This window comes from Panthera pardus, unplaced genomic scaffold (assembly GCF_024362965.1).
Source record: "Panthera pardus isolate Hobbes unplaced genomic scaffold, ASM2436296v1 HiC_scaffold_17, whole genome shotgun sequence".
In the NCBI taxonomy this organism is placed as follows: domain Eukaryota; kingdom Metazoa; phylum Chordata; class Mammalia; order Carnivora; family Felidae; genus Panthera; species Panthera pardus.
In genome coordinates, this window is record NW_026526732.1 from 140711208 (window position 1) to 140736647 (window position 25440).

General features: G+C 40.3%; 1 protein-coding gene across 13 annotated transcripts in view; it reads right to left on the reverse strand.

Annotated features, from left to right (window-relative positions):
- The window catches only part of LOC109271587 (adenylate cyclase type 10-like), a 61148-nt gene that overhangs the window by 29708 nt on the left and 6000 nt on the right, over positions 1-25440 (reverse strand). For all 13 annotated transcript variants that reach the window (XR_002082025.2, XR_002082027.2, XR_002082026.2 and 10 more), the window contains 5 exons: positions 2855-3060; positions 2508-2598; positions 2329-2417; positions 1534-1725; positions 733-854 (listed from right to left, as the gene is read on the reverse strand). Coding sequence is in view for 10 of the 13 variants with exons in the window: in XM_019457043.2 (XP_019312588.2) it covers positions 733-854; positions 1534-1725; positions 2329-2417; positions 2508-2598; positions 2855-3060 (700 nt within the window). In the remaining 3 variants the exon portion in view is untranslated. The remainder of the gene's footprint in view (positions 1-732; positions 855-1533; positions 1726-2328; positions 2418-2507; positions 2599-2854; positions 3061-25440) is intronic.

A 25440-nucleotide genomic window follows, 5' to 3' on the forward strand; every position in this document is an offset into this window, starting at 1 on the left:
TACAAATGTTGGAGCACTATACAATTTTTATGCATTTTTGACTCGATGTTAATATTAAAAATAACTTTTCAAATCTATGTATATACCTTCCTCAGAGCTTTCTATTGAAAAAAAAAGTCATCTGAAAAATTCTAATCCACATTGTTATAGTGTGACTAGTGGAAAAATGGAATTTTCTTTACCTTCACTGGGACAAGGCTTTTGTAGAAGGTGGGAGGGGGGTGGATATGGAGGTGGGAGATCAGCTCAGTGAGAATTCCAGAAAATTCAGTGGGACTAATAAGATTGAAAGCCAAGAAGGAGAGCATTAACCAGTAGTGGTCCCTTCCTATCTTGGTAATTGCCCCACAACTTCTCTTCCCACATCCCTCCTCCCTGTAGATAGGCAGCCTTTGTTCTACATTCCCACCACATACAGATATATTATTTGTATTACACTAATTTGTACATTTGCTTCTTCCTTTGCAGTGTTCTTGAACCTTGCTAGGTATATTCAGTTCCTCCCCCTTTTCCACCCACCCCATTAGATGGCAACTTATCTTCATTTTCCTTGAGTATCTAGTACATAATTCTGTACCTAATGATTTCTTAAGAGATCTTATTTTCTGACTTCCCTTAGCATGCTCCCTCCCTTTTAGGCAGATTCTGGACACTCTCAACTCCTGCTACTTGGTACTCCCTTCTACCCTGGCTGAAGAGCCCCCTGGGGCCCTGCGCCACCTTCCTCCTCACTTGGTCTCAGCAAGCTTCTCCCAGCAGAAGCTGAAGATGCTGAAGGAGCTCTCCAGGGCATGTGCGCACTCATCTGGCTTCTTATCCCCAGGAAGGCCAAAAACACAGAGGAACATGCAGCCCTGGGACAGACGACGAAGAAGGAAAAGAAAAGTTTACCTGGGGAAAGACTACGGCTTGCCACAACTGCACCAACTCCCCGGAATGAAGCCAGAGCCTTTCCCCACTGGTATCTGCTAGGAATGGTGAATTCTACAGGATTCATGAAATGGACACTCAGGGCCACATCAACATGGAGATTAAAAAAAGAAGAAATAAAATCTTGATTTAACTAACTATTCAAAGGACTGAAACTTAAAACACAAGAAAAACTGATGCCCAGAACTTTTCAAAAATTCCATTTCTACTGTATGCCTTGAGCTAAGTCTACCTGCCCATGTTTTATTCACCTATAATGTCCTACATTATGATACTGCTCTTTTCAAGCTCCTTAATTATCAGAAATATCTGATTACATTTACTTTACTAATAGAGGCAGAAAAATATTATTTTGCTCTGACAAAGATTTTTCAACTAGAGTTGAATGAAAAAGGATATGGAAAGTAATTCTCAGGTACCCTGAAAATGAAATTAACTAGAACTTCCCATTCCTAAACTATTATTAGTTGAACTTTCAATGTCATATAGCTTGTCACAAAAGAAAAAGCAGGGAATCTGACTTACATGTGTGTTATGCGAGATACAAGACTATTATTCCTCCCTCACTTCTAATGCTGATGTGTCAAGTTTCCTTGTACTTACTTTCTCAAACATAAAGATCCGGCTCAGCTGGCCACCCCCTTTCTCTATGACTGTGGAGATGTACAGGGCAGCCTCCTGGATAAGATGACACAAATGCAACACCCATGCTGACTTGTGGAACTCTAGGCTGACCAAAACCATAGTCACGGTACGGAATTCGGATACATACTCCGTAGGCTGCCCTTCATCAATCTGCAAAGACAAAGTGAGTTATCGGGCCTGTATCTTCAACTCTCAGTACCATGTTTAGGCATTTAAATCCTATATTCCACGGTGAGTATGAGAAAAAAAACTTACAGACAAAAAACTTAAAATTCAGGTTTGAGAGGTATAGAAGATGTACCAACCAGTGCACTTGGAATTAAAACTGACTTTAAACCTAATTTACTGATGAAATCTGCCAGGATTTTATGTTTTCTTTACATGAGTTAGTTTGATATGTCCATTCCATTAGTCATTGTATCACTTACTACGGGATTCACATAAATTCTATATACACAGTCAATCAATGCATATTTACCAAGCATATACTCTCTACCCTGTTAATAATGTACTAGCTTCTAGAGGGACAAACTGAAAAACAAATATGGCTTCCACTTTCCAGAACTGAGAAATCTGAAGTGGTAGGACATGTTTTCATAGTAACTGGTACAGACAGGGAAATCTGCTGGCATTACCATGGAGAGCAGGAGATGAACTGGATCAACATGAGAAGGTCATCACATATAAATATACACTTGTTGACATAAACACACACACACAGTCTACACGATGACTTAAGAACTAGAAAATAACCTTTTTCAAAAGGTTTTTCATTATGTGCTTCCGCAGGGTTTGTTCAAGTGCAGAGTCTGGATCCAAATCCAGGGCAGTCCTTAAAGTATCTGAGAAAAGGAAAACAAAATGTCTCCAACCACTCGGAAAATTTAACTTTAAACATTTTGGGCTTGGGTAAAAAGGACCAAGTAACTTACCAGCACTTGTCTGGTAATGTGGCAGGTAATCGAGGCACTTGTCAAAATGCTCATCAAAATCAAATGGGTCAATGATCCGCATATCTCTTAACTACAGAAAGGAAACTGCTCAATTATGTGCCCAACCACCAAATGGATCACTGATGCCATTTCCCTTTTTTATCATTTATCTTTCCAACCTTATTGTTCTGCTCTATCTTCCTGGGAGCATATCCCCCACCTCCCTCCAAAACAGAGTTCCAATGGTCATTGGTTTGGTCAAGCCATATTTGACCACCACCAGAGCACTTCCCTGTGCAGTAGAAGGGCCTTTTCAGGATGTGCAATGGATGGGACCAGCCTCCTACCTTCACAGCTTCATCCTCCCTCATGATTTCCACTTCAAACATGTACTGCTCACAGAGCTTCCAGCAGTTCCAGGACAGGACAATCTCATTTGCCTGAGCCAAACGCTGAGCTAACTGGACATCATCTACATCCTGCCCAACCACCAAGAGGTACTGTCGTTGCTCATCTCCAACAATAACCTGGGAGATCTGACCTGCAGACAGACCTATCCAGAAAAAAAGAGACAAGTGGTGAACAGCCAAACTTAATTGGAAAATCATGAAAAGGATGGGTCTGGAATCCTCACATTGCTCTATGCATCAAGCCAATCTTGTTATTGCAGAAATATTGGGTGAGCTTACCTTCAAAAATATTACCTTGCCCCAGATTTCCTTCTGTCTTAAGCACACTTAGAGATATTCAAACAAGTCCGGGTTGGATGGGGGAAGAAGCAAGAGATCCTAGGTCTCTCAGAGTCTTCTCTTTAAATTGCTTTTGTAATAATCAGTTAGGTCCTGATGGCAGAGACCATATGGTTATGCTCAGAAACTGCTGCCATGGTGACCATACCATCCCTCCTCAATGTGTAATCAGGACTAAGTTAGAAGACAATCAGTATTTTACCAGACTTGGGCTTTGCCATACACTTTTATTCTACCTTCTGTTTTTCTTACCCTAAGGCATTTCTTACTTGCTAATATAGCTGAAAAACTGGTTTGCTTGCCAGGGAAAAAAGGACTGTATCCAAGTTAAGTCTGCTCTTAGCTAAGTTATCCAATCTTTTTACTTTCCTTCTTTTCAAAATTTTATTTAAATTCTATAGTTAACATACAGTGAAATATTACCCAGTCTAGGCTAAAATCAAAGGGAAAATAGTTTTAAAATAATAGCAGAGACATATACTTTTGGCCAACATGGCTTAACAGGTCATGAATTTAGCATAATGTCTGGAACAACTAAGAAACTAGAAAAAACACACAAAGCAACACTTTTCAAGATAATGAAGGACAATGATGCCTGAGAGATGGGGAATAAACAAGGTGAGCTTGTTTACCTTACTGCAGCTTACTGCATGGAAGAGTTTCCAGGACATCTCAGGGTGGGGAATCCCAGGTATAACCCAGAAGACTCAAGTTAGGGAAACAGAGCTAAGAGTCTGAGGGCCAAGGTGGCTAGAGTTCACAGGGCATTGTGAGTACTGGAGAGAAGTGTACAGAGAGAGAATTCCAGAGACCTTTACCAGGTCCCCCACAAGTCTTGAGCTGAGTACTAATGAGTGCATCAATGTGAGGAAACTACCTGAAACCAGGGAAAGAACCACCTGAAAAGATTAGAAGGAACAATCCCCAGTATCGCACAGGGCTTGCCTAGTCTCACTGGCCATATTGTCAAACTTAGTAATTCACAGATTAGGTGTAGTACTCAGAGGGGTTTGCCTCAGCAATGGGGCAAAACCAGCCCTAGACTAAACACTGCTCTGGTCCCATTCAACAAAGTTTAAAAACAAAAGAAAAAAAAAATCAAGCTAACCACATCCCAGAATAATGCTCAAGAATATTTATAGAAGTATAAAAAAAAAAAACCCAGCACCCAACAAGGTTAAATTCGCAATGTCTGGCACCCACCCAAAATAACCAGGCATGCAAAGAAAAGGAAAATATGATCCACAATGAGGAGAAAAATCAATCAATCAAGCCCAACCCAGAATAACACAGATGAAAGAATTAGTAAATAAGAAAAGTAAAAGTTATAACTATATTCCATATATTCAGGAATCTAGAAAAAAGACTAAACAAGTCTACTAGAGACACTGCAAAAAAAAAAAAAAAAAGTCTATACACTTGAAAATACAGCAATAGAAACTATCCAAAATGAAACACAGGGAGAAAAACGAGAGAAACAATCAATACAAAATCAGTGAGTTGTAGGACAATTTCAAGCAATCTAATATGTGTGTAACTGGACAGAGGAGGAAGAAGAGAGAACAAATTATTTGGAGAAATAATTGTAGAATATTTTCTAAATTTGATAAAAACCAAAACTGTATACATCCAAAAATCTCAATGAGCCACAAGCACAAGAAAAATGAAGAAAACTATACCAAGGGACATCATAACCATATTACTTAAAACCAACTGTAAAGAAAAAAAAAATCGTAAGAGAAACCAGAGGGGAGAAAAAGACATTATATACAAAGAAACAAAGATAAAGATGAAAGCATATTTCTTATTGGAAATGCTGCAAGCTAGAAGATAGTAGAACAACAATTTTAACATAATAGAAAAAAATATCCAGCAACCTAGAATTCCATACCCACTTTCAAAAACCGAGGTGAAATAAAGATTTTTTTTTTTTAGACATACAAGAGCTGACCCATCTCTTGCAAACCCATACTATGAGAAATGTTAAAAGTGTTCTTCAAACAGACAATAAGTGTTAACAAAGACATGGACAAATTGGGACTCTCATACATTGCTGGTGAGAAAGTAAAACGGTGCAATCACTTTGGAAAAAAGATTAGCAATTTCTTAAAAACTTAGACCTATATCTACCATATGACCTAGTCCTTTCACTTCTACATAGTATATTTACCCAAGAGAAATAAATGCATATGTCTACTCAAAGACTTGTACACAAATGTTCATAGTAGCTTTATTTGTAATTGCCAAAAACTGAAAACCCAATTGTCCATCAAAAAGTGAATGGAGAGATTTCAGGAAGATGGCGGCTTAGGAGGACACTGGGCTCACCGTGCATCCTGCTGATCACTTAGATTCCACCTACACCTGCCTGACTAACCCAGAAAACCACCAGAAGACTAGCAGAACGGAGTCTCCGGAGCCAAGCGCAGACGAGAGGCCCACGGAAGAGGGTAGGAAGGGCGGTGAGACGGTGCGCGCTGCACGGACTGGCGGGAGGGAGCCGGGGCGGCCCCCCGGCCAAGCAGAGTCCCCGAGTCTGGCTGGCAAAAGCGGAGGGGCCGGACGGAGTGTGTTCCGACAGCAAGCGCGACTTAGCATCTGGGAGGTCATAAGTGAACAGCTCTGCTCGGAAAGCGGGAAGGCTGGAGGACAAAGGGAGGGAGAGTTGCTGAGCCCCAGGAGGACAGAGCTCAGTTTGGCGGGGAACAAAGGCACTTGCCAGCGCCATCTCCCTCGCCCATCCCCCAGCCAAAATCCCAAAGGGAACCAGTCCCTGCCAGGGAACTTGCTCGCTCCGCGCAAACACCCAACGCTGTGCTGCGGAGCCAACCCTCCGGCAGCCGGTCTGACTCCCTCCCGCTGCCACAGGGCCCCTCCTGAAGTGGATCACCTAAGGAGAAACGAGCTAAGCCTGCCCCTCCTGCCCCCGTGCACCTTGCCTACCCACCCCAGCTAACACGCCAGATCCCCAGCACCACAAGCCCGGCAGTGTGCAAGTAGCCCAGACGGGCCACGCCACCCCACAGTGAATCCCGCCCCTAGGAGAGGGGAAGAGAAGGCACACACCAGTCTGACTGTGGCCCCAGCGGTGGGCTGGGGGCAGACATCAGGACTGACTGCGGCCCTGCCCACCAACTCCAGTTATACACCACAGCACAGGGGAAGTGCCCTGCAGGTCCGCACCACTCCAGGGACTATCCAAAATGACCAAACGGAAGAATTCCCCTCAAAAGAAACTACAGGAAATAACAACAGCCAATGAGCTGATCAAAAAGGATTTAAATAATATAACAGAAAGTGAATTTAGAATAATAGTCATAAAATTAATCGCTGGGCTTCAAAACAGTATAGAGGACAGCAGAGAATCTCTTGCTACAGAGATCAAGGGACTCAGGAACAGTCACGAGGAGCTGAAAAGCGCTTTAAACAAAATGCAAAATAAAATGGAAACGACGACGGCTCGGACTGAAGAGGCAGAGGAGAGAATAGGTGAACTAGAAGATAAAGTTATGGAAAAAGAGGAAGCTGAGAAAAAAAGATAAAAAAATCCAGGAGTATGAGGGGAAAATTAGAGAACTAAGTGATACACTAAAAAGAAATAATATACGCATAATTGGTATCCCAGAGGAAGAGAGAGGGAAAGGTGCTGAAGGGGTACTTGAACAAATTATAGCTGAGAACTTCCCTGAACTGGGGAAGGAAAAAGGCATTGAAATCCAAGAGGCACAGAGAACTCCCTTCAGACGTAACTTTAATCGATCTTCTGCAGGACATATCATAGTGAAACTGGCAAAATACAAGGATAAAGAGAAAATTCTGAAAGCAGCAAGGGATAAACGTGCCCTAACTTATAAAGGGAGACCTATAAGACCCGTGACTGATCTCTCTTTTGAAACTTGGCAGGCCAGAAAGGATTGGCACGAGATCTTCAATGTATTGAACAGAAAAAAATATGCAGCCGAGAATCCTTTATCCAGCAAGTCTGTCATTTAGAATAGAAGGAGAGATAAAGGTCTTCCCAAACAAACAAAAACTGAAAGAATTTGTCACCACTAAACCAGCCCTACAAGAGATCCTAAGGGGGATCCTGTGAGACAAAGTACCAGAGACATCACTACAAGCATAAAACATACAGACCTCACAATGACTCTAAACCCGTATCTTTCTATAATAACACTGAATGTAAATGGATTAAATGCGCCAACCAAAAGACATAGGGTATCAGAATGGATAAAAAAACAAGACCCATCTATTTGCTGTCTACAAGAGACTCATTTTAGATCTGAGGACACCTTTAGATTGAGAGTGAGGGGATGGAGAACTATTTATCATGCTACTGGAAGCCAAAAGAAAGCTGGAGTAGCCATACTTATATCAGACAAACTAGACTTTAAATTAAAGGCTGTAACAAGAGGGGCGCCCGGGTGGCTTGGTCGGTTAAGCGTCCGACTTCGGCTCAGGTCATGATCTCACCGTCCGTGAGTTCGAGCCTCGCGTCGGGCTCTGTGCTGACAGCTCAGAGCCTGGAGCCTGTTTCAGATTCTGTGTCTCCCTCTCTCTCTGCCCCTCCCCTGTTCATGCTCTGTCTCTCTCTGTCTCAAAAAAAAAAAAAAATAAATAAAAAATAAAAAAAAAAAGGCTGTAACAAGAGATGAAGAAGGACATTATATAATAATTACAGGGTCTATCCATCAGGAAGAGCTAACAATTACAAATGTCTATGCGCCGAATACCGGAGCCCCCAAATATATAAAACAATTACTCACAAACATAAGCAACCTTATTGATAAGAATGTGGTAATTGCAGGGGACTTTAACACCCCACTTACAGAAATGGATAGATCATCTAGACACACGGTCAATAAAGAAACAAGGGCCCTGAATGATACATTGGATCAGAAGGACTTGACAGATATATTTAGAACTCTGCATCCCAAAGCAACAGAATATACTTTCTTCTCGAGTGCACATGGAACATTCTCCAAGATAGGTCATATACTGGGTCACAAAACAGCCCTTCATAAGTATACAAGAATTGAAATTATACCATGCATACTTTCAGACCACAAGGCTATGAAGCTTGAAATCAACCACAGGGAAAAGTCTGGAAAACCTCCCAAAGCATGGAGGTTAAAGAACACCCTACTGGGGGGTTCCGGAAGATGGCGGCGTAGGAGGACGCGGGGCTCACAGCGCGTCCTGCCGATCACTTAGATTCCACCTACACCTGCCTAAAGAACCCAGAAAACCGCCAGAGGATTAGCAGAAGGGAGTCTCCGGAGTCAAGCGCAGACTAGAGGCCCACGGAAGAGGGTAGGAAGGGCGGCGAGGCGGTGCGCGCTCCACGGACTGGCGGGAGGGAGCCGGGGCGGAGGGGCGGCTCGCCGGCCAAGCAGAGCCCCCGAGTCTGGCTGGCAAAAGCGGAGGGGCCGGACAGACTGTGTTCCGACAGCAAGCGCGACTTAGCGTCTGGGAGGTCATAAGTGAACAGCTCTGCTCGGAAAGCGGGAAGGCTGGAGGACAAAGGGAGGGAGAGCTGCTGAGCCCCCGGACGGCAGAGCTCAGCTTGGCGGGGAACAAAGGCGCCAGCGCCATCTCCCCCGCCCATCCCCCAGCCAAAATCCCAAAGGGAACCAGTTCCTGCCAGGGAACTTCCTGGCTCCGCGCAAACACCCAACTCTGTGCTTCTGCGGAGCCAAACCTCCGGCAGCGGATCTGACTCCCTCCCGCGGCCACAGGGCTCCTCCTGAAGTGGATCACCTAAGGAGAAGCGAGCTAAGCCTGCCCCTCCAGCCCCCGTGCACCTTGCCCACCCACCCCAGCTAATACGCCAGATCCCCAGCAACACAAGCCTGGCAGTGTGCAAGTAGCCCAGACGGGCCACGCCACCCCACAGTGAATCCCGCCCCTAGGAGAGGGGAAGAGAAGGCACACACCAGTCTGACTGTGGCCCCAGCAGTGGGCTGGGGGCAGACATCGGGTCGGACTGCGGCCCCGCCCACTAACTCCAGTTATACACCACAGCACAGGGGAAGTGCACTGCAGGTCCTCACCACGCCAGGGACTCACCAAAATGACCAAACGGAAGAATTCCCCTCAGAAGAATCTCCAGGAAATAACAACAGCTAATGAACTGATCAAAAAGGATTTAAATAATATAACAGAAAGTGAATTTAGAATAACAGTCATAAAATTAATCGCTGGGCTTGAAAACAGTATACAGGACAGCAGAGAATCTCTTGCCACAAAGATCGAGGGACTAAGGAACAGTCACGAGGAGTTGAAAAACGCTTTAAACGAATTGCAAAACAAAATGGAATCCACGATGGCTCGGCTTGAAGAGGCAGAGGAGAGAATAGGTGAACTAGAAGATAAAGTTATGGAGAAAGAGGAAGCTGAAAGAAAGAGAGATAAAAAAATCCAGGAGTATGAGGGGAAAATTAGAGAACTAAGTGATACACTAAAAAGAGATAATATACGCATAATTGGTATCCCAGAGGAGGAAGAGAGAGGGAAGGGTGCTGAAGGGGTACTGGAACAAATTATAGCTGAGAACTTCCCTGAACTGGGGAAGGAAAAAGGCATTGAAATCCAAGAGGCACAGAGAACTCCCTTCAGACGTAACTTGAATCGATCTTCTGCACGACATATAGTGAAACTGGCAAAATACAAGGATAAAGAGAAAATTCTGAAAGCAGCAAGGGATAAACGTGCCCTCACATATAAAGGGAGACCTATAAGACTCGTGACTGATCTCTCCTTTGAAACTTGGCAGGCCAGAAAGGCTTGGCACGATATCTACAGTGTGCTAAACAGAAAAAATATGCAGCCGAGAATCCTTTATCCAGCAAGTCTGTCATTTAGAATAGAAGGAGAGATAAAGGTCTTCCCAAACAAACAAAAACTGAAGGAATTTGTCACCACGAAACCAGCCCTACAAGAGATCCTAAGGGGGATCCTGTGAGACAAAGTACCAGAGACATCACTACAAGCATAAAACATACAGACCTCACAATGACTCTAAACCCATATCTTTCTATAATAACACTGAATGTAAATGGATTAAATGCGCCAACCAAAAGACATAGGGTAGCAGAATGGATAAAAAAACAAGACCCATCTATTTGCTGTCTACAAGAGACTCATTTTAGATCTGAGGACACCTTTAGATTGAGAGTGAGGGGATGGAGAACTATTTATCATGCTCCTGGAAGCCAAAAGAAAGCTGGAGTAGCCATACTTATATCAGACAAACTAGACTTTAAATTAAAGGCTGTAACAAGAGATGAAGAAGGGCATTATATAATAATCACAGGGTCTATCCACCAGGAAGAGCTAACTATTATAAATGTCTATGCGCCAAATACCCGAGCCCCCAGATATATAAAACAATTACTCATAAACATAAGCAACCTTATTGATAAGAATGTGGTCATTGCAGGGGACTTTAACACCCCACTTACAGAAATGGATAGATCATCTAGACACACAGTCAATAAAGAAACAAGGGCCCTGAATGATACATTGGATCAGATGGACTTGACAGATATATTTAGAACTCTGCATCCCAAAGCAACAGAATATACTTTCTTCTCGAGTGCACATGGAACATTCTCCAAGATAGATCATATACTGGGTCACAAAAAAGCCCTTCATAAGTTTACAAGAATTGAAATTATACCATGCATACTTTCAGACCACAATGCTATGAAGCTTGAAATCAACCACAGGAAAAAGTCTGGAAAACCTCCAAAAGCGTGGAGGTTAAAGAACACCCTACTAACGAATGAGTGGGTCAACCAGGCAATTAGAGAAGAAATTAAAACATATATGGAAACAAACGAAAATGAAAATACAACAATCCAAACGCTTTGGGATGCAGCGAAGGCAGTCCTGAGAGGAAAATACATTGCAATCCAGGCCTATCTCAAGAAACAAGAAAAATCCCAAATACAAAATCTAACAGCACACCTAAAGGAAATAGAAGCAGAACAGCAAAGGCAGCCTAAACCCAGCAGAAGAAGAGAAATCATAAAGATCAGAGCAGAAATAAACAATATAGAATCTAAAAAAACTGTAGAGCAGATCAACGAAACCAAGAGTTGGTTTTTTGAAAAAATAAACAAAATTGACAAACCTCTAGCCAGGCTTCTCAAAAAGAAAAGGGAGATGACCCAAATAGATAAAATCATGAATGAAAATGGAATGATTACAACCAATCCCTCAGAGATACAAACAATTATCAGGGAATACTATGAAAAATTATATGCCAGCAAATTGGACAACCTGGAAGAAATGGACAAATTTCTAAACACCCACACTCTTCCAAAACTCAATCAGGAGGAAATAGAAAGCTTGAACAGACCCATAACCAGCGAAGAAACTGAATCGGTTATCAAAAATCTCCCAACAAATAAGAGTCCAGGACCAGATGGCTTCCCAGGGGAGTTCTACCAGACATTTAAAGCAGAGATAATACCTATCCTTCTCAAGCTATTCCAAGAAATAGAAAGGGAAGGAAAACTTCCAGACTCATTCTATGAAGCCAGTATTACTTTGATTCCTAAACCAGACAGAGACCCAGTAAAAAAAGAGAACTACAGGCCAATATCCCTGATGAATATGGATGCAAAAATTCTTAATAAGATACTAGCAAATCGAATTCAACAGCATATAAAAAGAATTATTCACCATGATCAAGTGGGATTCATTCCTGGGATGCAGGGCTGGTTCAACATTCGCAAATCGATCAACGTGATACATCACATTAACAAAAAAAAAGAGAAGAACCATATGATCCTGTCAATCGATGCAGAAAAGGCCTTTGACAAAATCCAGCACCCTTTCTTAATAAAAACCCTTGAGAAAGTCGGGATAGAAGGAACATACTTAAAGATCATAAAGGCCATTTATGAAAAGCCCACAGCTAACATCATCCTCAACGGGGAAAAACTGAGAGCTTTTTCCCTGAGATCAGGAACACGACAGGGATGCCCACTGTCACCGCTGCTGTTTAATATAGTGCTGGAAGTTCTAGCATCAGCAATCAGACAACAAAAGGAAATCAAAGGCATCAAAATTGGCAAAGATGAAGTCAAGCTTTCGCTTTTTGCAGATGACATGATATTATACATGGAAAATCCGACAGACTCCACCAAAAGTCTGCTAGAACTGATACATGAATTCAGCAAAGTTGCAGGATACAAAATCAATGTGCAGAAATCAGTTGCATTCTTATACACTAACAATGAAGCAACAGAAAGACAAATGAAGAAACTGATCCCATTCACAATTGCACCAAGAAGCATAAAATACCTAGGAATAAATCTAACCAAAGATGTAAAAGATCTGTATGCTGAAAACTATAGAAAGCTTATGCAGGTAATTGAAGAAGATATAAAGAAATGGAAAGACATTCCCTGCTCATGGATTGGAAGAATAAATATTGTCAAAATGTCAATACTACCCAAAGCTATCTACACATTCAATGCAATCCCAATCAAAATTGCACCAGCATTCTTCTTGAAACTAGAACAAGCAATCCTAAAATTCATATGGAACCACAAAAGGCCCCGAATAGCCAAAGTAATTTTGAAGAAGAAGACCAAAGCAGGAGGCATCACAATCCCAGACTTTAGCCTCTACTACAAAGCTGTCATCATCAAGACAGCATGGTATTGGCATAAAAACAGACACATAGACCAATGGAATAGAATAGAAACCCCAGAACTAGACCCACAAACGTATGGCCAACTCATCTTTGACAAAGCAGGAAAGAACATCCAATGGAAAAAAGACAGTCTCTTTAACAAATGGTGCTGGGAGAACTGGACAGCAACATGCAGAAGGTTGAAACTAGACCACTTTCTCACACCATTCACAAAAATAAACTCAAAATGGATAAAGGACCTGAATGTGAGACAGGAAACCATCAAAACCTTAGAGGAGAAAGCAGGAAAAGACCTCTCTGACCTCAGCCGTAGCAATCTCTTACTCGGCACATCCCCAAAGGCAAGGGAATTAAAAGCAAAAGTGAATTACTGGGACCTTATGAAGATAAAAAGCTTCTGCACAGCAAAGGAAACAACCAACAAAACTAAAAGGCAACCAACGGAATGGGAAAAGATATTTGCAAATGACACATCGGACAAAGGGCTAGTATCCAAAATCTATAAAGAGCTCACCAAACTCCACACCCGAAAAACAAATAACCCAGTGAAGAAATGGGCAGAAAACATGAATAGACACTTCTCTAAAGAAGACATCCGGATGGCCAACAGGCACATGAAAAGATGTTCAACGTCGCTCCTTATCAGGGAAATACAAATCAAAACCACACTCAGATACCACTTCACGCCAGTCAGAGTGGCCAAAATGAAGAAATCAGGAGACTATAGATGCTGGAGAGGATGTGGAGAAACAGGAACCCTCTTGCACTGTTGGTGGGAATGCAAATTGGTGCAGCCGCTCTGGAAAGCAGTGTGGAGGTTCCTCAGAAAATTAAAAATAGACCTACCCTATGACCCAGCAATAGCACTGCTAGGAATTTATCCAAGGGATACAGGAGTACTGATGCATAGGGGCACCTGTACCCCAATGTTTATAGCGGCACTCTCAACAATAGCCAAATCATGGAAAGAGCCTAAATGTCCATCAACTGATGAATGGATAAAGAAATTGTGGTTTATATACACAATGGAATACTACGTGGCAATGAGAAAAAATGAAATATGGCCTTTTGTAGCAACATGGATGGAACTGGAGAGTGTGATGCTAAGTGAAATAAGCCATACAGAGAAAGACAGATACCATATGGTTTCACTCTTATGTGGATCCTGAGAAACATAACGGAAACCCATGGGGGAGGGGAAGGGAAAAAAAAAAAAAAGAGGTTAGAGTGAGAGAGAGCCAAAGCATTAGAGACTGTTAAAAACTGAGAACAAACTGAGGGTTGATGGGGGGGTGGAGGGAGGGCAGGGTGGGTGATGGGTATTGAGGAGGGCACCTTTTGGGATGAGCACTGGGTGTTGTATGGAAACCAATTTGACAATAAAAAAAAAAAAAAAAAAAAAAAGAACACCCTACTAAAGAATGAGTGGGTCAACCAGGCAATTAGAGAAGAAATTAAAAAATATATGGAAACAAATGAAAATGAAAATGAAAATACAACAATCCAAACGCTTTGGGACGCAGCGAAGGCAGTCCTGAGAGGAAAATACATTGCAATCCAGGCCTATCTCAAGAAACAAGAAAAATCCCAAATACAAAATCTAACAGCACACCTAAAGGAAATAGAAGCAGAACAGCAAAGGCAGCCTAAACCCAGCAGAAGAAGAGAAATAATAAAGATCAGAGCAGAAATAAACAATATAGAATCTAAAAAAACTGTAGAGCAGATCAATGAAACCAAGAGTTGGTTTTTTGAAAAAATAAACAAAATTGACAAACCTCTAGCCAGGCTTCTCAAAAAGAAAAGGGAGATGACCCAAATAGATAAAATCATGAATGAAAATGGAATGATTACAACCAATCCCTCAGAGATACAAACAATTATCAGGGAATACTATGAAAAATTATATGCCAACAAATTGGACAACCTGGAAGAAATGGATAAATTCCTAAACACCACACTCTTCCAAAACTCAATCAGGAGGAAATAGAAAGCTTGAACAGACCCATAACCAGCGAAGAAATTGAATCGGTTATCAAAAATCTCCCAACAAATAAGAGTCCAGGACCAGATGGCTTCCCAGGGGAGTTCTACCAGACGTTTAAAGCAGAGATAATACCTATCCTTCTCAAGCTATTCCAAGAAATAGAAAGGGAAGGAAAACTTCCAGACTCATTCTATGAAGCCAGTATTACTTTGATTCCTAAACCAGACAGAGACCCAGTAAAAAAAGAGAACTACAGGCCAATATCCCTGATGAATATGGATGCAAAAATTCTCAATAAGATACTAGCAAATCGAATTCAACAGCATATAAAAAGAATTATTCACCATGATCAAGTGGGATTCATTCCTGGGATGCAGGGCTGGTTCAACATTCACAAATCAATCAACGTGATACACCACATTAATAAAAGAAAAGAAAAGAACCATATGATCCTGTCAATCGATGCAGAAAAGGCCTTTGACAAAATCCAGCACCCTTTCTTAATAAAAACGCTTAAGAAAGTCGGGATAGAAGGAACATACTTAAAGATCATAAAAGCCATTTATGAAAAGCCCACAGCTAATATCCTCCTCAATGGGGAAAAACTGAGAGCTTTTTCCCTGAGATCAGGAACACGACAGGGATGCCCATTCTCACCGCTGTTGTTTAACATAGTGTTGGAAGTTCTAGCATCAGCAATCAGACAACAAAAGGAAATCAAAGGCATCCAAATTGGCAAAGATGAAGTCAAGCTTTCGCTTTTTGCAGATGACATGATATTATACATGGAAAATCTGATAGACTCCACCAAAAGTCTGCTAGAACTGATACATGAATTCAGCAAAATTGCAGGATACAAAATCAATGTACAGAAATCAGTTGCATTCTTATACACTAACAATGAAGCAACAAAAAGACAAAGAAACTGATCCCATTCACAATTGCACCAAGAAGCATAAAATACCTAGGAATAAATCTAACCAAAGATGTAAAAGATCTGTATGCTGAAAACTATAGAAAGCTTATGCAGGTAATTGAAGAAGATATAAAGAAATGGAAAGACATTCCCTGCTCATGGATTGGAAGAATAAATATTGTCAAAATGTCAATACTACCCAAAGCTATCTACACATTCAATGCAATCCCAATCAAAATTGCACCAGCATTCTTCTCGAAACTAGAACAAGCAATTCTAAAATTCATATGGAACCACAAAAGGCCCCGAATAGCCAAAGTAATTTTGAAGAAGACCAAAGCAGGAGGCATCACAATCCCAGACTTTAGCCTCTACTACAAAGCTGTCATCATCAAGACAGCATGGTATTGGCACAAAAACAGACACATAGACCAATGGAATAGAATAGAAGCCCCAGAACTAGACCCACAAACATATGGCCAACTAATCTTTGACAAAGCAGGAAAGAACATCCAATGGAAAAAAGACAGTCTCTTTAACAAATGTTGCTGGGAGAACTGGACAACAACATGCAGAAGGTTGAAACTAGACCACTTTCTCACACCATTCACAAAAATAAACTCAAAATGGATAAAGGACCTGAATGTGAGACAGGAAACCATCAAAACCCTAGAGGAGAAAGCAGGAAAAGACCTCTCTGACCTCAGCCGTAGCAATCTCTTACTCGACACATCCCCAAAGGCAAGGGAATTAAAAGCAAAAATGAATTACTGGGACCTTATGAAGATAAAAAGCTTCTGCACAGCAAAGGAAACAACCAACAAAACTAAAAGGCAACCAATGGAATGGGAAAAGATATTTGCAAATGACATATCGGACAAAGGGCTAGTATCCAAAATCTATAAAGAGCTCACCAAACTCCACACCCGAAAAACAAATAACCCAGTGAAGAAATGGGCAGAAAACATGAATAGACACTTCTCTAAAGAAGACATCCGGATGGCCAACAGGCACATGAAAAGATGCTCAACGTCGCTCCTTATCAGGGAAATACAAATCAAAACCCACTCAGACATCATCTCACGCCAGTCAGAGTGGCCAAAATGAACAAATCAGGAGACTATAGATGCTAGAGAGGATGTGGAGAAACGGGAACCCTCTTGCACTGTTGGTAGGAATGCAAACTGGTGCAGCCACTCTGGAAAACAGTGTGGAGGTTCCTCAGAAAATTAAAAATAGACCTACCCTATGACCCAGCAATAGCACTGCTAGGAATTTACCCAAGGGATACAGTACTGATGCATAGGGGCACTTGTACCCCAATGTTTATAGCAGCACTCTCAACAATAGCCAAATTATGGAAAGAGCCTAAATGTCCATCAACTGATGAATGGATAAAGAAATTGTGGTTTATATACACAATGGAGTACTACATGGCAATGAGAAAGAACGAAATATGGCCCTTTGTAGCAACGTGGATGGAACTGGAGAGTGTGATGCTAAGTGAAATAAGCCATACAGAGAAAGACAGATACCATATGTTTTCACTCCTATGTGGATCCTGAGAAACTTAACAGAGACCCATGGGGGAGGGGAAGGAAAAAAAAAAGTGAGGTTAGAGTGGGAGAGAGCCAAAGCATAAGAGACTCTTAAAAACTGAGAACAAACTGAGGGTTGATGGGGGGGGGGGGGGTGGGAGGAGGGAGGGAAGGGTAGGTGATGGGCGTTGAAGAGGACATCTTTTGGAATGAGCACTGGGTGTTGTATGGAAACCAATTTGACAATAAATTTCATATATTAAAAAAAAAGGGGGGGGAAAGAAATTTTAGTGAGTGATGGATATGTACATTATCTTGATTGCAGTGCTGGCTTCAAAAGTGTACAAATGTTATTTATGTACAGTTTCAATTATGAGTTATCCATCAACAAAACAAAAAAACAACAAAAAAATGCTACAACAGGAAAGATGCCATATAATTCAGAATAGAATTCTTCAGACTCCTCCTCAAATTGTAAATGAATAGGTCAAAGCAACTTTTGCCCTTCATTCAGAAACCCCTTAATGTTTCTGGACTTCTGTGAAGGAGCATTGTGTATAGAGCTCCCCCTCCAGTCCTGGCTCTGTCATTGATGAAATTTTTGTCTCTGTGTGCAGCTTTTTAATCTTTATCGTATTATAGTTTTGATTATGTAATACAATAACATAGTTCAAAAATCAGACTATGGAAACAATATACCTTAAAAATTCTTGATTCTGACTTCTGGGGAAGATGGTGGAGTAGGAGGATCCTAAACTCAACTTATCCCAAACATACAACTAGATAATACTCGCATCAGGGCAAACAACCCAGGAAAGGACCCAAAGAGTGGCCAAAACAAACCCCACAACTAAATGTACAGAAGATGCCACATTGGAAAGGGTAGTCAGGGTGGAGACCTGATGGGAACCTAAACCCATGGGTGTGACCATTGGAGGGAGGGAGCTGTGGGCAAGAAGAGGGGCAAGAAGCACACTGGGGAGGAGCCTACAGGGGGAAGAAAAATCCCTACAGCATTCGGCTTTGAAAATCAGAGGGGCTGAATTTCATGAGTGCTTATAACGGGTGGGACTTTAAAAATAAGTGGGCGTGGCTCTGAGAGAGCTCAGCTAGTGATAGGAAACTGAGCCCCTGCCCTGAAAGAGACAGCACAGCAAATAACGTGTGGAGATACAGCTTGGAAGCAGCAGTTTGAAAGGCACCTGGGGCTTATGGGAGGGAGAGTTAGTTATTAATCTCAGAGTTTGCTGAGGGACTTCTCCAGAAACAAAGGAGCTGGCAGGAGCCATTTCCCTTCTGAACCCTTCATCATAAATACACAGCCAGCTGTGAGAACCAGTGTAGTGACAGCACTTACTACCTAACATGCTTACACTGCACCCCACCCCCTCTAGCCAGACAGACCTGCCTCAGTCCTGGTGCTGTGGATCCCCTTGCCCAGAAAACCCAGGCAATCCTCGCCAACAATGCATCTCCTGACCTCCCATGGAGGATGCACACACCCTGTTAAAACTGCATACCCTGCCTTTGTGTGCTGTCCAGAGGACCCAGACCAACTGGCCTCCGCAGAAGCTGTGTGCGCCCTGTAGAGGAGAACCAGTGCCACCTAGTTAAAAGTGCACATCCTGCCCGCTACTTTCAAGAGCAAGAGATGTAGCTGACTTTCCTAACCCACAGAAACAGACACAGGCAAAATGAGGGGACAGAGGAATATGTCACAAATGAAAGAACAGGACAAAATCACAGCAAGAGACCTAAGTGAAATGGATATAAGTAACATGGCTGACAGAGAATTTAAAGTAATGGTCATAAAGACACTCACTGGACTCAAGAAAAGAGTGGAGAACATCAGTGAGACCCTAAGGAAGAAGTAACAAACAAAAAAGAACCAATCAGAGATGAAAAACACAACAGATGAAATTAAAAATAAACTTGATAGAAGAGCAGGCTGGAAGAAGCAGGGGAGCAAATCAGTTAACTAGAAGACAGAGGAATAGAAAGTAATCAAGCTGAAAAAATGAGAGAACAAAGAATTATGCAAACTGAGAATAGACATAAGGGAACTCAGTGATGCCATCAGGTGTAATAACATCAAGTGTAATAGGGATTCCAGGAAAAGAGACAGAAAAGGGAGCAGAAAATTTATTTGAAGAAACAGTAGCTGAAAACTTCCCTAATCTGGGTAAGGAAACAGATACCTAGATCCAGGAGGTACAGATCCCCCAACAAAATCAGCCAAAGTTATTTAGACAGTTAGATAGGAATCACAATGCCAGGAGGCACAGAGATCCCCCAACAAAATCAACCAAAGTTAGACAGTAATCAAAATGCCAAAAAGTAATGATAAAGAAAAAAAATTAAGCAGCAAGAGGAAAGAAGACACTTACATACAAGGGAAATTTCCCCCATAAGACTATCAGTGGTTTTTTTCAGCAGAAACTTTGCAAGTCAAAAGGGAACGGCATGATATATTCAAAGTGCTGAAAGGGAAAAATCTAAAGCTAAGAATACTCTATCCAGCAAGGCTAGCATTGAGAATAGGAGAGATAAACCATTTATCAGACAAACAAGAACTAAAGGAGTTCTGACCACTAAATCAGCCCTACAAGAAATATTAAAGGGGACTCTTTGAGTGGAAAGACCATAAGTGAGAGTATGAAAAAGACGACGAAACACAAAAGTGGTAAACATAAGTATTTCTTTTTTTTTTTTTTTTAAATGTTTATTTTTGAGACAGAGAGAGACAGAGCATGAACGGGGGAGGGTCAGAGAGAGAGGGAGACACAGAATCCGAAGCAGGTTCCAGGCTCCAAGCTGTCAGCACAGAGCCTGACGCGGGGCTCGAACTCACGGACTGCAAGATCATGACCTGAGCCGAAGTCGGCCGCTTAACCGACTGAGCCACCCAGGCGCCCCAAACATAAGTATTTCTGTAAAAACAAAACAAAACGTTCACAAAATAAAAGGATGTAAAATATGATACCATATACCTAAAACATGGAGGGGAGAGGAGTAAAGAATAGGTTCGAACTTAAGTGACCATCAACTTAATATAGACTGCTGTATGAAGAGGTTATATACAAACCTGATGGTAGCCATAAATCAAAAACCACAAATAGATATGCAAAGAATAAAGAGACAGGAATCCAAGTATATCACTAAAGAAAACCAGCAAAGTATGAAAGAGAGACAGACAGGAAAGGACCAGAGAAAAACTACAAAAATGACAACAAGTAACAAAATGGCAATAACTACATATCTAACAATAATTACTTTAAATGCAATCATTTACAATCAGAAGACATAGGATGACAGAGTGGATAAAAAACCAAGACACTCATTTCAGACCAAAAGATACCTGCAGATTGAAAGTGAGGGGATGGAGAAATATATATCATGTAAATGCATGACAAAAGAAAGCTGGAGTAGCAATACTTGTATCACACAAAATAGACATAAAACAAAGACTGTAACATGAGACAAAGAAGGACACTATATAATAATAAAGGGACAATCCAATCAGAAGATACAACAATTGTAAATATTTATGCACATAACATGAAAGCACCCAAATACATAAAATAATTAGTAACAAAAAGAAAAGAACTAATCAATAATAATACAATAGTAGGAGACTTTAACACTGCACTTATATCAATGGACAGATCGTTTAAACAGATCATCAACAAGGAAACAATGGCTTTGAATGACACACTAGACTAAATAGACTTAACAGATATATTCAAAACATTCCATCCTAAAACAGCAAAATACACATTCTTTTCAAGTGCACATGAACATTCTCCAGAATGGATCACATATTAGGCCACAAAACAGGCCTCAACAACTTCAAGAACACTGAAGTCATACCAAGCACCTTTTCTGACCACAATGCTGTGAAACTACAAGTCAACCACAAGAAAAAAATCTGTAAAGACCACAAATACACGTAGGTTAAATCACATGCTACTGAGCACTGAATGGGTCAACCAAAAAATCAAAGAAGAAATCAAAAAGTACATGGAAACAAATGAAAATGAAAACACAACAGTCCCAAACCTTTGGGATGCAGTAAAAGCAGTTCTAAGAGGAAAGTTTATGGCAATACAGGCCTGGCTCAAGAAGCAAGGAAAATCTCAAATAAACAACATAACTTTACATGTTAAGGAGCTAGAACAACAAACAAAAACCAAAACCAGCAGAAGGAAGGAAATCATGAAGATTAGAGATGAAATAAATGATACACAAACTAAAAAACAATAGATCAATGAAACTAGATAGTTCTTTGAAAAGATCAACAAAATTAATAAATCTCTAGCCAAAGTCATAAAAAAAAAAGAGCACTCAAATAAACTCACAAATGAAAGAGGAAAAATAACTAACACTACAGAATTACAATTATAAGAGAGTATTATGAAAACTATATGCAAAAAATTTGGAAAACCTAGAAGAAATGAATAAATTCCTAGAAATATATAACCTACCAAAATTGAAGCAGGAAGGAATAGAAAATTTGAACAGACCCATAACCAGCAAAGAAATTGAATCAATAAGCAAAAAACTCCCAACAAACAAAAGTCCAGGGCCAGACGTCTTCACAGAGGAATTCTACCAAACATTTAAAGAAGAGTTAATACCTATTCTTCTTAAACTATTCCAAAAAATAGGACATGGAAAACTTCCAAATTCATTCTATGAGGCCAGTATCACTGTGATACCAAAACCAGATAAAGACAGCACACAAAAAAGAGAACTACAGGCCAATGTCTCCGATGAACATAGATGCAAAAATCCTCAACAAAATACAGTACCGGCAAACCAAAGTCAACAATACATCTGAAAAATCACTCACCACAATCAAGTGGGATTTATTCTCAGGATGCAAGCGTGGTTTAATATTTGAAAATCGATCAATGTGATACATCACATTGGTAAGAGAAAGGATAAAAACCATATGATCATTTCAACAGATGAAGAAAAAGCATTTGACAAAGTACAACATCCATTCATAACAAAAGCCCTCAACAATGTAGGTTTAAAGGGAACATACCTTAACATAATAAAGGCCATATAAAAAAACCTCACAGCTAACACCATCCTTCATGGGGAAAAGCTGAGAGCTTTTCCCCTAAGGTCAGGAACAAGTCAAAGATGTCCACTCTCACCACTTTTATTCAACATAGGACTGGAAGTCCTATCAGACAACAAAAGGAATAAAAGGCATCCAAATTAGTATGGAAGAAGTAAAATTCTCACTATTTGTAATGACATAATACTATAAACACTCCACCAAAAAACTATGAGAACTGATAAATGAATTCAGTAAAATTGCAGGACACAAAATCTACGTGCAGAAATCTGTTGCATTTCTATACACTAATAATGAAGCAGTTGAAGGAGAAATTAAGAAAACAATCCCATTTACAACTGTACCAAAAGTAGTAAGATACCTAGGAATAAACCTAACCAAAAAGGTGAAAGACCTATACTCTGAAAACTATAAAACACTGATGAAAGAAATTGAAGGTTACACAAAGAAATGGAAAGACCTTCCATGCTCATGGAATGGAAGAACAAACATTGTTAAAATGTTTACACTACCCAAAGCAATCTACAGATTTAATGCAATCCCTATCAAAATACCAACATCATTTTTCACAGAGCTAGAACAAACAATTCTAAAATTTGTATAGAACCACAAAAGACCCCAAATAACCAAAGCAATTTTGAAAAAGCAAAGCAAAGCTAGAGGGATCATGATTCCAGGTTTCAAGTTATATCACAAAGCTGTAGTAATTAACAGTACGGTACTGACACACAAACAGACAGATCAATGGAACAGAACAGAAAACCCAGAAATAAACCCACACTTACACAGTCAATTAATCTCTGACAAAGCATGGAAAAATATCCAGTGGGAAAGACAGTCTCTTCAACAATGGTGCTGGAAAACTGGTCAGTTACATAAAAGAATGAAATTGGACCACTTTCTTACACCATACACAAAAATAAACTAAAAATGGATTAAAGACTTAAATGTGAGACCTGAAACCATAAAAATCCTAGAAGAAAGCACAGCCAGTAATGTTTCAGACATTGGCCATAGTAACATTTTTCTAGATATGTCTCTTGAGGCAAGGAAAACAAAAGCAAAAATAAACTATTGGGACTACATCAAAATAAAAATCTGCACAGTGAAGGAAACAATCCACAAAACTAAAGGCAATCTACTAAATGGGAGAAGATATTTGCAAATGACATATCTGCTAAAAGGGTTAGTACCTAAAATATATAAATAATTTACACAACTCAACAACAAAAAGACCCAAATAATCCAACTAAAAAATGTGCAAAAGACATGAACAGACATTTCTCCAAAGCGGACATATACAGATGGCCAACAGACACATGAAAAGATGCTCAATACCACTCACCATCAGGGAAATACCAATCAAAATTACAATAAGATATCACTTCGTCCCTGTCAGAACAGCTGAAATTAAAAACACAAGAAACAAGTGTTGGAAAGGACAGGGATAAAAAGGAACCAACTCTCTTGCACTGTTGGTGGGAATGAATGCAAACTGGTGCAGCCACTGTGGAAAACAGTACAGAGGTTCCTCAAAAAGTTAAAAATAAAACTACCCTACTATCCAGTAATCACACTACTGGGTATGTATCCAAATAATACAAAAACACTAATTCAAAGGGATACTTGCATGCCTATGTTTATAGCAGCATTATCTACAATAGCTAGATTATGGAAGCAGCCCAAGTATCCATCAATAGATGAATGGATAAAGAAGATATGGTGTATATATACACAATGGAATATTATGCAGCCATTAAAAGAATGAAATCTTGCCATTTGCGATGACATGGATAGAGCTAAGAGTATAATGCTAAGCAAAGTAAGTCAGAGAAAGACAAATATCATATAATTTCACTCCTATGTGGAATTTAAAACAAAACAAATAGGCAAAAGAAAAAAGAGAGAGAGAGACAAACCAAGGAACAGACTATAGAGAACAGTCTGATGGTTATCAGAGGGAGGTTGGGGTAGGGGGATGGGTTAAATAGGTGATGAGGATTAAGGAGTGCACTTGTGATGAGCACTGGGTGATGTATGGAATTACTGAATCACTATATTGTACACCTGAAACAAATATAACACTGTATGTTAATTATGCTGGAATTAAAATTAAATTCTTGATTTCATCTATGTGCCTATCTACACTATTTTCCTCCAATAGTTAACTTTTATTCATTTCTTATATATCTTGCCAGTGTTTCCTTATACAAATATGAACAAACAAGAAAAATTCCTACTTTTCACCTTTATAAAAAAGGTAGCATACCAAACACAGTGCTTTGCATCTTGCTTTTTCTCAACTATATTTTTAAGATATTGTTATATCAGAATATCTTTTTTTAAGGTTTCAGAAAAGCTGAGTAGACAAATTGTTGTTTATTTAACCAGTCTCCTGCAGATCATTTTCAATCTTTTATTACAAAACATATTGCAATGAATAATATCATACATATAACATTTCATACATACTCAGGTATATCTATAGGATAAATATTCAGAAGTGGGACTGCTGGGTTGAAGAATAATGCATTTGTAATCTTGACAGAGATTACTGAATTATTCTTTAGAAGTTGTGCTGCTGTTGACTCTCACCAGCAATGTATGAAATGTTTATTCTTTTTTTTTTTTTTAATTTTTTTTTTCAACGTTTTTTATTTATTTTTGGGACAGAGAGAGACAGAGCATGAACGGGGGAGGGGCAGAGAGAGAGGGAGACACAGAATCGGAAACAGGCTCCAGGCTCGAAGCCATCAGCCCAGAGCCTGACGCGGGGCTCGAACTCACGGACCGCGAGATCGTGACCTGGCTGAAGTCGGACGCTTAACCGACTGCGCCACCCAGGCGCCCCTGAAATGTTTATTCTTATTGCCTTATCAACACTGTGATCAGCATCTGAGTTTTTGTGTATCTATAGGTGAGAAATAGTCTCAATGTACTTTCAATTGGCATTTTTATTGAAATTGAACATCTTTTCACATTTT